Source organism: Echinops telfairi, unplaced genomic scaffold (genome assembly GCF_000313985.2).
Source record: "Echinops telfairi isolate 266 unplaced genomic scaffold, ASM31398v2 ScPeMD7_7412;HRSCAF=8450, whole genome shotgun sequence".
Taxonomy (NCBI): Eukaryota; Metazoa; Chordata; class Mammalia; order Afrosoricida; family Tenrecidae; genus Echinops; species Echinops telfairi.
The window spans coordinates 12,785,601-12,799,379 of NW_022111312.1; the positions used below are offsets into that span (position 1 = coordinate 12,785,601).

Genomic DNA, 13,779 nt, shown 5'->3' on the forward strand with positions numbered 1-13,779 from the left:
TTTATTGCCTGTGCCAAGGCATCCAACTTTGTGGATAGCCATGAAAAAAATGGGAACCCGAGAACACTTCATTGCGTTCATGAGGAACTTGTCCCTGGATCAAGAGGCAATTGTGAGATCGAGGCACAGTCAGGAAAGGTGAGCATCAGGGTTGTAGCCTCTCACCAGATATATTCAGTCTGTATGCTGTGCAAATCAGCCTGCTAGAAACGCTAGATTATGTAATGAATGCAGTAGGAAGATTGCAGTATGCAGAAGATACAGCCTTGCTCTCTGAAAGTCAGGCAGTCTTGAAGCACTTGCTGATGAAGATCAAGGATGGCACCCTTCAGGATGATGGATGACGACCCCATGTAAGGAAGACCCAAATCCTCCCCACTGGACCAACAGGTAACATCATGAGAAACAAGAGAAAAGGTTTAAGTTGTCAAGGACTTCATCCTGCTGGGGTCCACAACCAATTCTCCTGGGAGCAGCAGTCAGGAGATCAAATGACACATTGCACCAGGTAAATTAGCTGCACAAGACCTCTTTTAGAGTGTTGAAAAGCAGGGAGGTTAATTTGAGGACTGGTATTTTCAATAGCTTCATCTGCATGTGAAAGTGGGACACTGAATAAGAAAGATGGAAGAAAAATGATGTGTTTGAACCATAATGTTGGCCAAGAACCCCCAGCCGCTCTCGGGAGAAAGACAGGGCGTTCTAGTCCCTTAGATATTAACAGGGTTTGTAGTCCTGTAAACAGTGGCCGCCTTGGAAACTCACAAGGACAGTTGTGCCCTGTCCTATAGGGTCGCTAGCATCTTATAGCATCGACTCGATGGCAGTGCGTGTGGTCTTTGGTTTGGTTGGTGAAGAATATTGAAAGTACCATGGACTGTCAAAAGAGCAGATGTGCCTTAGAAGAAGTACAGGCAGAATGCCCTTCAGCAGCAAGAAGGGTAAGGCTATCAGAAGAGACCAGTCCCTGGGGAGAGACATCATGCCGAGTAAGGCCCTGGATGAAATGGGCGGGCACAGTGGCTGCCAGCAACGGGCTCAAACACGAGAACAATGTCGAGGACGGCCCAGGACTGGACGCTGTTTCGCTCTGCCGGCACTGGGGTAGGAACTCACTGGACGGCGTGAAACAACATCACGGTCTGAGTCACACAATCAATCAATCATTCTCCCCCTCCTTTCCTGAGTTGTTCTTTCCCCGGCCCCGAAGATTCCAATCCGAACTTTGGAGTTGCTGCTGTCAATCTGATCCCTGTACAGACAGTCCCTAAAGGAGCCTCCTGCTCGGAGGAGACGCTGTTGACTAGTTTAGCTAGACTTTTGTTGGTAAGACCTCAGGGTTGAGAGCTTAAACTCGGGGCAATCGTTTGGGAAGTTCATCCAGCCTCCCTGGATCCGGAATGTCTGGAGTCCAGGAGCATTTGAAATTGTTTCCTGCATTCCCTCCCTTTGGATTAGGACTTCTCCATGCCTTCTTGGAGCAAAATGTTCCATGAGGGTGGCCAGGCACCAGCCAGTTCTGGCCTCGGGGTGAAGGAGGCAGCTGTTGATGGGGGCAATTGGCTGCCATTCCCTATCCTTGCCTGCTCCGGACACTCCTTCCTTGGTTGCTCCAAGTGATGAATGGCCACTTGGAAGTTGTCAAACCCTCAGGCACTACTCCATGAACCAGGAGGTAGAACCAGAAGCACTAAACACATCAGTTCCCTGGGGTGGCCCATGACTATAAGCCTCTACACCGAGAAAGCCAACCCTAAGAGGTGTCTGGTTGGACACAGCAGCTAAACTGTGTGTTAGTGTCTCCTGTTAATACACACTCTGTCTCACAGCTTTGCCACTTCAAGGATTTACAGGTATACAACTCGACAATTAGCAGCAGCAGCAGTACAGCCCTGTCCTTAATTAATGAGCTTCCCCCCTCACTGTTAACTCTCCCTCTCCTCCTCCTTCCCACCCGTTGGTAACCACTTTAAGAGGGGTTATCTCTCCGTTGGCTGTTGTCTTTTCATCTAAGTGAGGTCAGACCGTCTTTGTCCTTTGCTGACTGACTCATCTCACTCAGCACCGTCCACGCTGTAGCAGGTACCACGAGTCCATGGCTTCGACTAGCTGAGTCGTACTCTGATTCCATTGTATGTATGGACCGGCCTTTGTCTGTCCATCGTCTGTTGATGGTTATTGGGGTGGTGCCCGCCTTTTGGTTATCATCAACAGTCCTGCGGTGAATGTTGCTGTCAAGCATCTGTTTGAGTCTCTGCTTTCAAGTCTTGTGGGTCCCTCCCAAGGAGTGGGATTGTGGGGTCCGGCGGTAGTTGGAGGAGGGCTGATAGACAGCATTGGGTAAGCGTTGGACTCCTAACGGCAAGGTCAAGGGTTGAAACCCATCAGCTTCTCCATTTGAGAAAGATGAGGCTGTCTGCTCCTGGAAAGCTCTCCAGCCTTGGAAACCCCATTCGTGGCCGTTAGGAGTCAAAAGGAACCGGGTAGCAGTGGGGTTTGTGGCAGGTCTGTGCTTCGTTTCTGAAGATCCACACGGTGTGTGCTGCAAAGGCAGAACCAGTTTGCCTTCCCACTAGCAACGGATAGAAACGCCCCCGCGTATTCGTAATTTTCCTTCTTTCTTCCTCTTCGCCACTTCAGGGAGGAATGAAATGAACTCTGGTTTGGATTCGCCTCTGTCTGATGGACTGATTTTTTTTTTCATGCCTTTGGTGGCCGCTTGCATGTCCTCTTTGGTGAAAGGTCTACGCAAGCCCGGTGCTCCTTCAGGAACCGAGTTGTCTTTTTGTGGCAGTCCGTTGGGTAGACAACGGTCTATCCAAGACGAGCCCCCAATAAAATGATAAAAAAAGGTTGCCTCTCCCCGGAGAGCACTGCAGTGGTTGTCGTCAGAAGTCTGTGGGGTCCCCAGCCAGCAGCTGAGACATCCTCAGCCTCGCTCTGGTCAGCAGGAGCTTCTGGACCATCCATTGGTCAGGGCAGCGTTGACGGACAAACGGAGGCCTTGAGCTGATTTGAACGAAAGAAGGGCACCACATGGCCCAGAGGGCTGGGGAACCGTCTGGGAGGCTGGACAGCCACTGGCCGTTCTGCCTAGTGTTCCAGAGACTGGCTCTTGCTGGGCTTGTGAGAACACTGACTCCACCGTCCATCACTAGCCCCCCGGCTCAAAGGCCAGTGATGGAGCCCCACCTACAGACCCATACTTCCAAACCAGCCAAGGAAGCAGGAGCCCTGGTGACCCAACCTGCCAATTGGAAACCCACCCAGCAGGAGAGAGAGAGAGAGAGAGAACCTGGGAATCCAGCCCCAGAAGGATCACAGCTGGGAAACCCCCATTGGGCTGTTTGTTCTCGGTCACCTGAGTGGCTCAGAGTCCAAAGTGAGACTTGACGGCACCAAACAGCAGCTGGCTCTGCTGCCCGCCAAGCACAGGTCTGGAGACACCGAAGCGTAATTCTGCAAACGCACCGTGGGAACCTGAGGAAGTCAGCTCAACAGCACTGATTCAAAGGAGGATATGAGAACCTGCTATCTAGATTAACCGGCTCCTCTAGCCATCATCAGCCCAGGGAACGGCCGCTAGAATAAAATGGCTTAAAGTCAGATGCTCCACTGGTCAGCCCTGCAGTCAGTCAAACCGGAGTCTCTCCTCGGTGACAGGTCGTTTCTCTAATCTAGAGAAATCATCGTAGAGGTGGTTGGCTACAGGAGAGCCAGCAAGAATGATGGATGGGGTGGGCGTGGGGGGAGGCTGATGTGCAATCCTACTGAGGGGATTGCAACCTGGGCCCCGAATCCCCAGGTGTGTACATTGTTGAAGGGGAAACCAATTCGCTCTCTTAACTCTCACTGCAAAGCGAACACACCCAAACCCACAGCTGTCGTGTGGGTTCTGACTGAAACCTCGATTGGGTTTCTGAGACTGTCAATCTTTGCAGGAGCAGAGAGCCTCATCCCTCTCCCAAGGAACCATGGGTGGGTTTGAACTGGCCTGGTGGTGAGCAGACCCCCCCCCCCCCATATCTTTAACTATAGATAGATAAATAATGATGGATCCGCCATGCTGGGATGTTTTTAGAAGGAAAGCATTACTCCAAAACGTCTTTGGAGACCTGGGTCTTTAGGGCTAAAACATCAGGGGCAGGAGTAGGTACAGCGGAAAGACCCGCAAGAGTAGGGAGGAGGAGAACCCCAGCCCGAGCTGCATATCTGAGCCTACAAACTCCACGCCCAGAATATGCAAGCTCCTGCCGGGGTCCCCGGTTTCCCTGGGGAGTAAGTTGAAGAGGGACAGACTGGTCGGTTCTGCATTCCTTGCACGTGCCTCAGAACCTCCTGCAGGGCTTGTTGACCAATGATTGCTGGTGCCCCCACCAGGGTCTGATGGAGCAGGTCAGAGCTAGAGACCCCAGCACTGGTCTTTCTAACAGGCTCCCAGAGATGCCCATGCTCCTGGTCCAGGGGCCCCATCTGAGAACCAGCAGCCTGAGCCAGTGTTTCCCAGCAAGGTGCTGGAACGATTCAGGGGGCTGCCAAAGCAGACCTGTATCCTCAGTGATGGGCTGTTGTACAAAAGCGTTTTAATCTCGGGGTGGGTGCTGAGTTAAGGGTTTTTTTTTTCTGAAGGAGGGGAGGGTGGTAGACCAAATAAGCTTGGGAATGGATGGTCTAGGTGATGTCTTAGGACCCTTGGCTTTGACCTCAAGGGTCCGTTCAATAATAATGTTTGACCCTGATGGTGTCCGATGGGAGATGACATTGCAAGGGCAAAGCCCTGGCAGTCCCATGGCAGACCCGGTAGCAAGCACTTTGCCAGTCGCGGCATCTCGGTCCCCTAAGACCCAGGAGAAGGAGCCCTGATGCCAACCCAGCAGCCTTTGTGGGAGGAGAGAGTGCGATAGAGATGACCGCCCAGGAAACCCTGTGGGGCCCTTCTTCTCCACCCTGCACAGCCGCTCTGACGCAGAACCCTGCCCGCACAGAGCAATGGACAGTGAGACCCAGTCCCTGCCCAGGGAGGGTGGACAACGGCTGGGTCGAGTGGTCTAGAGGAAGCTTGAATCTGGTGCTTGGGCAAGTGGCTCAAACCTTTTTGCCTCAGTTGACTTACCTGTGAAAGGGGGCGAACCCTATTGAGGGGCACGCTCTGTAAATGGCTGTTGCTGGTAGTCTTATCACAGGCAGTGGAGTGTGGGCTCTGTGTGTGTGTTGGGGGGGGGGTGTCAGGGTAGAGGTGGGGACAGAAACATTACCTGTTTTCGTAGCCATACACCACCCAGACCGCTTTCCCATCCACAAAATCCAAGATGGCTCATGAGAAGCAGTGAATATAATTTATTAAATAGGGACACGAATAACTTTAAGGACAATAAATATCAATAAATCAATAAATAGATACCACCTCCAGCCCTGGCTCGGACAGTGAGAATAAGTACAATCGGAATCCGCAGCAGGAAAGCACCCTGGAAATAGCCAAGAGTCTAACAGTGCCCTCGCTCCAGCCAGACCTTAGTGGCCTCCAGGACCAGCCTGCCTGGGGGTCACTGGCATGATCACACAGTCGGTTCCGAAAGAGTTCAGCCCGAGGGCCTTAGCTGGCCTTTCGTCTCAAGAGTGTGAATTTGGTCCATGCATTTTGAAAACTGCTGGAAGACAGTCAGGATGAAGCATTTCCATTCAAAGGCATCCGCAGGTACGGAGACCTGTATTTCTGAGGAGTTTTGTGGTCTGATCTTCTCCAGCTGTCCTATGACCTCTTCGATGTCGCGTGTGTGATGTGGTAGCGTCATTCCGGCCGTCCTGATCGCCCGGAAGTAGGACAAGATGGCTGAGCTATTGATGTTGTTTGGGGGCTGGGAGTCAGAGGTCAGGCAAGGCAGCGTGTAACGGGAGCTTGCTGGTAGGCCTTTCTCTTCCTCCTTCTGTGGGCGAGGGGAGGGAGGGAGGGGGTGTCACATTCGGAGTGTCAGCCGGAAGCCCCACCGCTGGCACCCGAGTGCTCGGTCCGAGGACAGCTTGGGCTGAGTTTGTCACCCTGCTGCCCCTCCTTGCTCAGCCGCCCTGTGGGGCTGTGACCCGCTAGCGCTAGCATTAGAGAGCTAACCCAACCGACCAACTGCCCCGAGGGGGAGAGGGGAGGCGGGCAGTCTGCTTCTGTCCAGGTTCACAGCCCCCCGGAAGCCTACAGCACAGGCCACTCGGTGCTGTGGTGCTGCTGAGAGTCCAGTGAGCTTGGTTTTGGGGGCGGTTGACAGGGTTGCCCTGGGAGTGACACCATGGAGAACAGGTCGGCAAAGCTGAGGCATAGTTGACAGCAGCGGTTCTCAACCTGTGGGTCACGACCCCAAAGGGGGTCGAACGACCCTCTCACTGGGGCCGCCTAATTCCCAATAGTAGCAAAATGACAGTGATGAAGTAGCCACGAAAATCATTTTATGGTTGGGGGGTCCCCACCAGCTGAGGAAAACTGAAAGGGTCGCGGTGAGGAAGGTGGAGAACCGCTGTTTGACAGCTTGCCCCAGCTGTCACTCCTCCCAGTCTCCCCTCTGCAGCTTTGCTTCAGGCTGGAAAACCCACGTTAGTATGACCAGGAATCCAATATTTGGGGAGCAAGTCTACTCAAGTTAGCCCTAACCCCCCACTGACACTCCCCACCCCAGCCCCTGCCGCCGCCTCCCCACTGCCATCAAGTCGATCCCAACTCAGAATCGGCCGCATCAGTCGTCACGAGAAACAGCTGCCCGATGGCCGTCTGCCCGTGACCACCTACTAGGCTAGGCTCCCCACAGCCTGTCTCTGTGTCCCCATCTGCTGTGGGCTGGGCACAGCCCTAGCTATAGATGTGGAGAGCCAGGTCTCCCTGGGGGGCCACGGAGAGCATGCTCTGCTTCGTGTTTGCTTCTCAAGTTCGCTGAAGGAAAACCTCTGTCACTTACATAGTTCTCCCACAGTCCCCTCGCTGTGTTCTGCAACTCCATGATGATCGTCTGCCAGTCCTTTGAGCTTTGCCAATCGACGGGTGCCATCCAGACTGACTGCCAGATTCCCGCCCAGCAGAGCAGAAACAGAGCCAACCTCTTGGGTCCTGGATAAAGAGAAGGAGGAGGTGAGTCACCTGGATCAGACACCCCTCGCCCACCTCAGCCAGTCATGGACGCTGTGAACCACTGGGTCGAGTCCCTCTGGGGTCTTCCTCTCTGCCTGATGAGTCGTGATGATGCCCGAGAAACAGTGAGCCCAGGGTGCAGTGGTACCTGTGTGGGAGACCATGGCAAGCAGGAACCAGGCTGCCTTGGCACCAGCTTCAGCAACAAGATCAGTGTGTGCACCATGGTCATCTGGCTCTATATAAAGGACCACTTGTGGGAAGGTAGCACCACCAGGGTCCCACCCAGGGCAAAATCATTGCTCAGCGTTTCCCCAGAAAACATTAGCAAAAGTGTGCCACCCCAGGTTGGGTGAAATCAGTGCTAGGGGAAGGAAGTGCTGAGGTTACCCTCAAGGGAGGCAGACGCCTGACTCAGTGCAGATAGAGGAGGGCCCACACATCTTTGCCATGGCTTCTTGGAAAGAGCTGGTTGATCTGGCCAGAAGAAATGTGAAGGCCCAGCGTTGAAGGGCACAACCACAGGGGAACCGTGACTTCTAGGAGCAGAGGCAAGCGACCCACAGGGAATTTCTGGGGAGGGTCCCAGGGTGTGTGCATAGGCGTGTGACGCCAGGTTTGCAAAACGGATTGTCATCTTGGGAAACGTCTGAGGTGCGCGAGGCTCGGCGACGGCTCTGCCAACTACTAGAAATGTGGGGGCCCCAGGCTTCACCTCCATTCTGCTTGACCGTGCCCACCGCTGGACACTTAATGGTGTCTTGGTGACCCCCAGGCCTAGGGGCCAGGGCGGTGCTAGAGCTCGTTATTGCGCTCACCTCTTCATGAGTCGGTCATGCTTTTGGCCTGACACCAGGGTAGGGCGTCAGCAGCGGCCATGTGTCAATCACGGGATGACCCCAACATTCTAGTGGGCAAGAGGCCAAGAAAGCATCAGGCAGTGACACGAATGGACGTCCTGCTCAAAAGACAAAACACGGTGAGGGGCTAGGAAGTGACCGGTGAGAGCCTTCAGGTCAGTCTCTCTGCGGTGACACTGAAGCGGAGAGAGCTGAAAGGTGGGAAAGAATGGGCCGGGAGGAGCTCTGGGGAAACAAAATTCCCAGGAGAAGGGCACGAGTCCACCAACCCTCAGAGATCGCAGGGTCCCCCGGGTGGATTCAGTCTCTGGGGAATGGCCTCTGACTGCAGGGGCCAGAGAGGGCCCTAGTGAGGACGCAGGGGACATGGGCAGGTGGCTCGCTGTCGTTAGATCAAAATGACCTCCCCTTGACCCAGGGTAGAACTGCTCCAGCTTTCAGCATCTTCTGCTTTGTTCTCAGTTGAGGTTTTTCTTCATTTTCTTCGTCATTGTTGTTGGGCCATTTGCGTTCTGTCTATGAAACCCCCATTAGCTAAAACCATAGCGACAACCACTGGATCAACAGATTCAAAGGGACGCGCACAGGCAGGCCGGAAGGCAACGGGGAGCTGCCCACAGGGAGGACAAGGGAAAAGACCTGGAATTGTGCCCTGGAATTGATTGTGGCGATGGGTGCATAACTCCTATGAATGTGATCGGACTATTGACAGGAATGAGATGTGAACTGTTATGTTGGTGAAATTATTAAAAATAAATAAATAGGTTTACAAGCGGCCATCTAGCTGAGAAGCAACAAAGCCCACATGGAAGAAGCACACCAGCCTGTGTGATCACAAGGTGTCGAAAGGATGAGGTATCAGGCATCAAAGAACAAAACATATTATTATTGTGAATGAGGGGGAGCGCAGATTGGGAACCCAAAGCCCATTTGTAGGCTACTGGACATCCCCTTACAGAAGGGGCGTGGGGAGGAGATGAGCCAGTCTCAGGGTGCAGTGTAGCAACGAGGAAACATACAACTTTCCTCTAATTCCTAAATGCTTCCTCTCCCCCCCTCCAACTCTCATGATCCCAATTTTACCTTACAAATCTGGCTAGACCAGAGGATGTACATTGGTACAGATAGGAACTGGAAACACAGGGAATCCAGGGTGGATGATCCCTTCAGGACCAGTGGTGAGTGTGGTGATACCATGAGGGTGGGGTAGAGGTGGGGTGGAAAGGGGGAACCGATTACAAGGATCTACATGTAGCCTCCTCCCTGGGGGATGGACAGCAGAAAAGTGGGTGAAGGGAGACATCGGACAGTGTAAGATATGACAAAATAATTTATTAAGTATCAAGGGTTCATGAGGGAGTGGGGAGTCAGGAGGGAGGGGCAAAAAAATGAGCTAATGCCAGAAGCTTACGTGGAGAGCAAATGTTTTGAGAGTGATGAGGGTAATGAATGTACAAATGTGCTTTATACAATTGATGTCTGTACGGATTGTGATAAGAGTTGTATGAGCCCCCAGTACAATTATTTAAAAAAATAAACTAGTTCAAAATAAAGAAAATCCTCAGAGAAAATGAGCTCGATGTGCCCAGGGAGCAGGAAGAAGGTCAAGGTGGCTGATGGGAGAGAGGAGAAGTAGGCAGTCCCATAGGTCGTGAGAGCAGGCTCAGGTTTTAGTTCAGTGTGATGAGATACCGCAGGAGGACTTGAGGCAGAGAAGTCTAGGATCCGGTGTACTTGAAAAAGAGATGGGATCTTGATTAAAGAATGGATTCTGGAAATACAAGCTGGAAGCAAGAGCCTCTGGAAATTGTCCCCATGAGAAATGGTGATGGCAGCTTGGACCGAGGTGAAAGTGGACGGAGATGGGATGTACAGAGCTGGCTGATGAACTGGACGTGGGAGAGGAATCAGAGTTCAATCAAGGATGACTCCCGCCTCTTGATGAAGCCACATCATGAGTCGATGAGAGGGAAAGCAAGAGTTTTGTTAAGTTTGAGATGATCATGGCCACCTGTCAGATGCGGGGTCAGCAGTCGAATAGGAGCCAAGAGCTCAGGGATGAGGTCAGGTCTGGAGGAGTCCATTGAACTCAAGATGTACGAGAGCAGACACAATCTCCTTCCACCTTAGTCTCGAGTCTCTCTCCTGCTGCTGCTGGGTGTCTTCTGTCTACATCCGGGCTTCCGGACAAAGTGGCTACACTCACATGTCCCCCACTTTCACAGCCACCACTGTATGGTGATTCACATCAAAACGACTGACCCCATTCTAGTGTTCCATCTCTCCAATCTGAGCGTTGACTGGGCTCAGCTGGGTGGCTGTCTCCAGTTCTTGCCTGGCTGCTGTCACTGAGGCTAAAGTCATCTGACGAGCGGCTCCTTCATTCCCATGTCTGGCTGCTAGGTTGAGGGGACTGAAATAGTCCAGGGAAGCCCACATGGGGCTCCTCAGCCCTGTTGTTCTTCTCCTCTCCCCTCCCCGATCTTGCTCTCTCCTGATCTCTCTCGCAGTACAATCTAAACTTCTCACATGGAATATATGTCCCAAGTCTGGAACCACAAATTTTCCAGGTTAGTCCTTGTTTTCTGAACTCACTGGGCAGCAGGTACCTTGAAGGTGGAGTCTCCAGTATTTTTCACTTCTCCATTGGCACTGGACTCGCAGTGGATATTTAATGTCTTTGATGTTTGCCGCAGGAGCCCTGGTACCGTAGTAGGTCAGCCGTTCAGAACCACCAGTGACTCCTTGGGAGAAAGTGGAGGCTATCCAGTTGTAAAAGGGCCCAGGCTTGAGAACCCTCCAGGGTCACCATGAGTCGGCATCAACTCGCCAGCAGTGAGTTTGAGGGGGTTTTGCAGCTTTAACCAAGCAACCTTAATGCCATATCTACTCCCTAGGTATTCCAGGTAGAACTGGTACTGTAAACCACACCTTCGACAGCTCTGGGAACACTCCGACGGCGCCTCGGAATTGGAAACAGAATTATCACCTAATCTAGCATTTTCACTGTCTTTACGCGAGCAGAGAGTTGCACTTTTCCCCCTAGTCAGAGCAACTAGTGGGTTTGAGGCACCCCTGTGAGGTCAGCAGCCCCTGCCTCGCCCACGGTGCCTTTTACAACTTGAAATTATACAGAGGGAAAAACCAAAACAAAAGCCAAACCCACTGCCATTCCAACTACTGTCGACCTTAAAGGACGAGGTAGAACCGCCCCCGGGAGTTTCTGAGACTCACTCTAAGGGAGAAGAAAGCCCCGACTTTGTCCTACCAAGCCGCTGGTCGCTTTGAACTGCTGGTTCTGTGGTTAGGAGCCCAACACGTAACCTGGAAGCAACCGAGGCTCCTTGGAAAGGGGAAGAAGTCAGTCACAAAACAATCTGATGGGCTTATCTGAGATGTCTGGAATAGATTTGTTATGAGAAAGTAAATTAGCGCCCCCCCACCCCCACCCCGAGGGTGGGGGAAGATAGGAGAGGAAACGGAAACGAGGGTGACTGCTAATGGGTTTCTTTTGGGGAGGGATGAGAATGTTCCGAAATTAAGTTGTTGTGAGAGTTGCGCTGTGACTATATTGGAAACCAAGGATTTGTACACTTTGAAGGAGTGAATTTTACGAGTTATGTCAATTTTATTGCATTAAGATGCTATGCGTTTCCAGTTTCGGGCACCCAGAGCCATCCGTGTACCCCATGAATTTCGCAGACCACTGCGCAGGAGTCGCTCCTGGCAGCAGTGGGTTTGAAGCGATGCTCCGGGGAGGTGGGCAGGGAGAGAGATGGATGAGGCTGGAGCGGGAGGCGGTGGACTCAGCCACCAGCCTGAGCGCCCTGGCCCTGCTCGGATGCGCACGCGCGCTTGCTTGGGGACGCTCCGCCAGCGTCTCCGGCTGCCTAGCAACGGGCCCCGAGGCGGCGGGCGTGGGAACCTGGAGGACATGCAGGCAGCCCCAGTGACCGTGAGCGCTGCGGTTGGGGAGCACCTGCGGCAGCTGTGTCTGCGGGAGTTCCCGTGCGGCGCCGGCAGCTGGGTGTGGAAGGCGAGGGGCGGGGCACGCGTGGGGACTGCCGAGGGGAGGGACCGAGGGCCGGGTCCGGCTGGCCTGGGATCCCAGGGCGCGCTCTGATCCCCGAGGAGTAGGCGGGGAGGTTTGCATCTGGACGTTAAGGGGTGGCCTTGGAGGGGACTGTTTTAGAGTCTGTGAGATTCTCAGGTGCCAGCAGGGCTGAGAGCCAGGAATCTTCCTGAAGTCTCACCTTTTTTCTCCCTGGGGAGCGTCTCAGGGCTTGGAAGACTGGCCTTTTTCTGGTCAGCAGCTAAGTGCTTACCACGGGGCGCCTTCCTTTTCGGGCAAAGGTTCTGAATTTACCTTTTTAGCTTTGCACCCTCTTCCTCAATAAACCTTTCCTGGAGCCATCTTAGCCCACCTGTGGCCTTTTGCGCTACCTCTTGCACCTCTTTACGCACTACCTGAGGATCCCTGGTGGCGCTGTCGGGTCAACGCTGGCTCGCTCATGGCGAGGTCTGCGGTTCAAACCCAGCAGCCGCTCTGCGGGAGAAAGATGAGGCTGTCTGCTCCGTCAAGATTGGCAGAAACTTGATGACGTCGCGTTGCTGTGATTCAGAACGGACCCACTGGGTTTGGATCAGCAGGTGGTGTTGAGTCGGTCTGACCACGCTACCCTCTCTGGATCATGGTGGCACTCTGCTTCATGGGCTTCTCAGCGCTTGGTTTCTGGGTCTCCAGCCCCTTTTTCTGAGACACCTCTGTATGGACAGGAACCTCCAGCCACTTGGTTAGCAGCTGAGCTCAATTCCAGGGTAGAACTGCCCTTCTGGGTTTCGGAGACTAAATCTTTCCCCCAGTAGAAAGCCGCCTCTTCCTCGCATGAGCAGCTGGTGGTTTCAAACTGCTGGCCTCACAGTTAGCTGCCCAGCTCTTAGCCCACGAGGCCAGCACCTCCCTGTGCACGGTCTAGTGCCCCGATGCAGAGTCAGCTGCTCAAGGCAGGAATCGAACCTTTATCCCTCCTCTGGTGGTTCTATCCACAGTTGGTAATCGGTCAAAACTGTCCATTTCCGGTGGTCTAGCTTCGTTTTCTTTTAAATCATTTTTGGGGGGGCTCGTACAACTCTGATTACAATCTATCCATCCATTGTGTCAAGCACATTGGTACATTTGTTGCCATTATTATTCTCAAAACATTCTCTTTCTACTTGAGCCCTTGGTATCAGTTCATTTTTTCCCCTCCCTCCCCAGCTCAGGAACCCTTGATATTTTATTTATTATTTTGTCATGTCTTACACTGTCTGACATCTCCCTTCACTCACTTTTCTGTTGTCCGTTCCCCAGGAAGGGGGTTATTTGTAGATCCTTGTGACCAGTTTCCCCTTTTCACCCCACCTTCCCCTTACCTTCCTGGTATCACTACTCTCATTGTTGGTCCTGAGGGATTTATCTGTCCTGAATTCCCTGTGTTTCTAGTTCATATCTGTACCAATGTACATCCTTTGGTCTAGCTGGATTTGTAAGGTAGAATTGGGATCATGATAGTGGGGTGGGGGTGGGGGGAAGCATTAAAGAACCAGAGGACTAAAGTTGTATGTTTCATTGTTGCTACACAGCACCCTGACTGGCTCATCTCCTCCCCACAACCCTTCTGTAAGGGGATGTCCATTTACAGATGGGCTTTGGGTCTCTACTTTGCTGTACTGCCCCTCATTCACAATGATATGATTTTTTGTTCTTTGATGCCTGATACCTGATCCCATCGACACCTTGTGATCACACAGGCTGGTGTGCTTCTTCCATGT

The 13,779-nt window shown here is 52.8% G+C and overlaps 2 protein-coding genes across 2 annotated transcripts in view; one reads left to right on the forward strand and one right to left on the reverse strand.

Annotated features, from left to right (window-relative positions):
• Window positions 1-5,579: 5,579 nt before the first annotated feature.
• IL31 (interleukin 31) lies at window positions 5,580-7,028 on the reverse strand. Its single transcript, XM_045296720.1, has 2 exons — window positions 6,939-7,028; window positions 5,580-5,921 (listed from the first exon to the last, which is right to left on the reverse strand). The coding sequence occupies exons 1-2, from the start codon at window positions 7,026-7,028 to the stop codon at window positions 5,580-5,582; spliced, it is 432 nt and encodes a 143-aa protein (XP_045152655.1).
• LRRC43 (leucine rich repeat containing 43) overlaps window positions 6,996-13,779 on the forward strand; it is a 21,229-nt gene continuing 14,445 nt past the window's right edge. The window contains exon 1 of the mRNA XM_045296842.1: window positions 6,996-7,108. The gene's annotated coding sequence lies outside the window, so the exon portion shown is untranslated. The remainder of the gene's footprint in view (window positions 7,109-13,779) is intronic.

Coding starts and splice junctions, on each gene's coding strand:
- IL31 (XM_045296720.1), bottom strand. CDS start 7,028: ATGGCACCCGTCGATTGGCAAAGCTCAAAGGACTGGCAGACGATCATC. Junction 5,922..6,938: donor GGGGACTGTGGGAGAACTAT/GTAAGTGACAGA, acceptor CGCCCACAGAAG/GAGGAAGAGAAAGGCCTACC.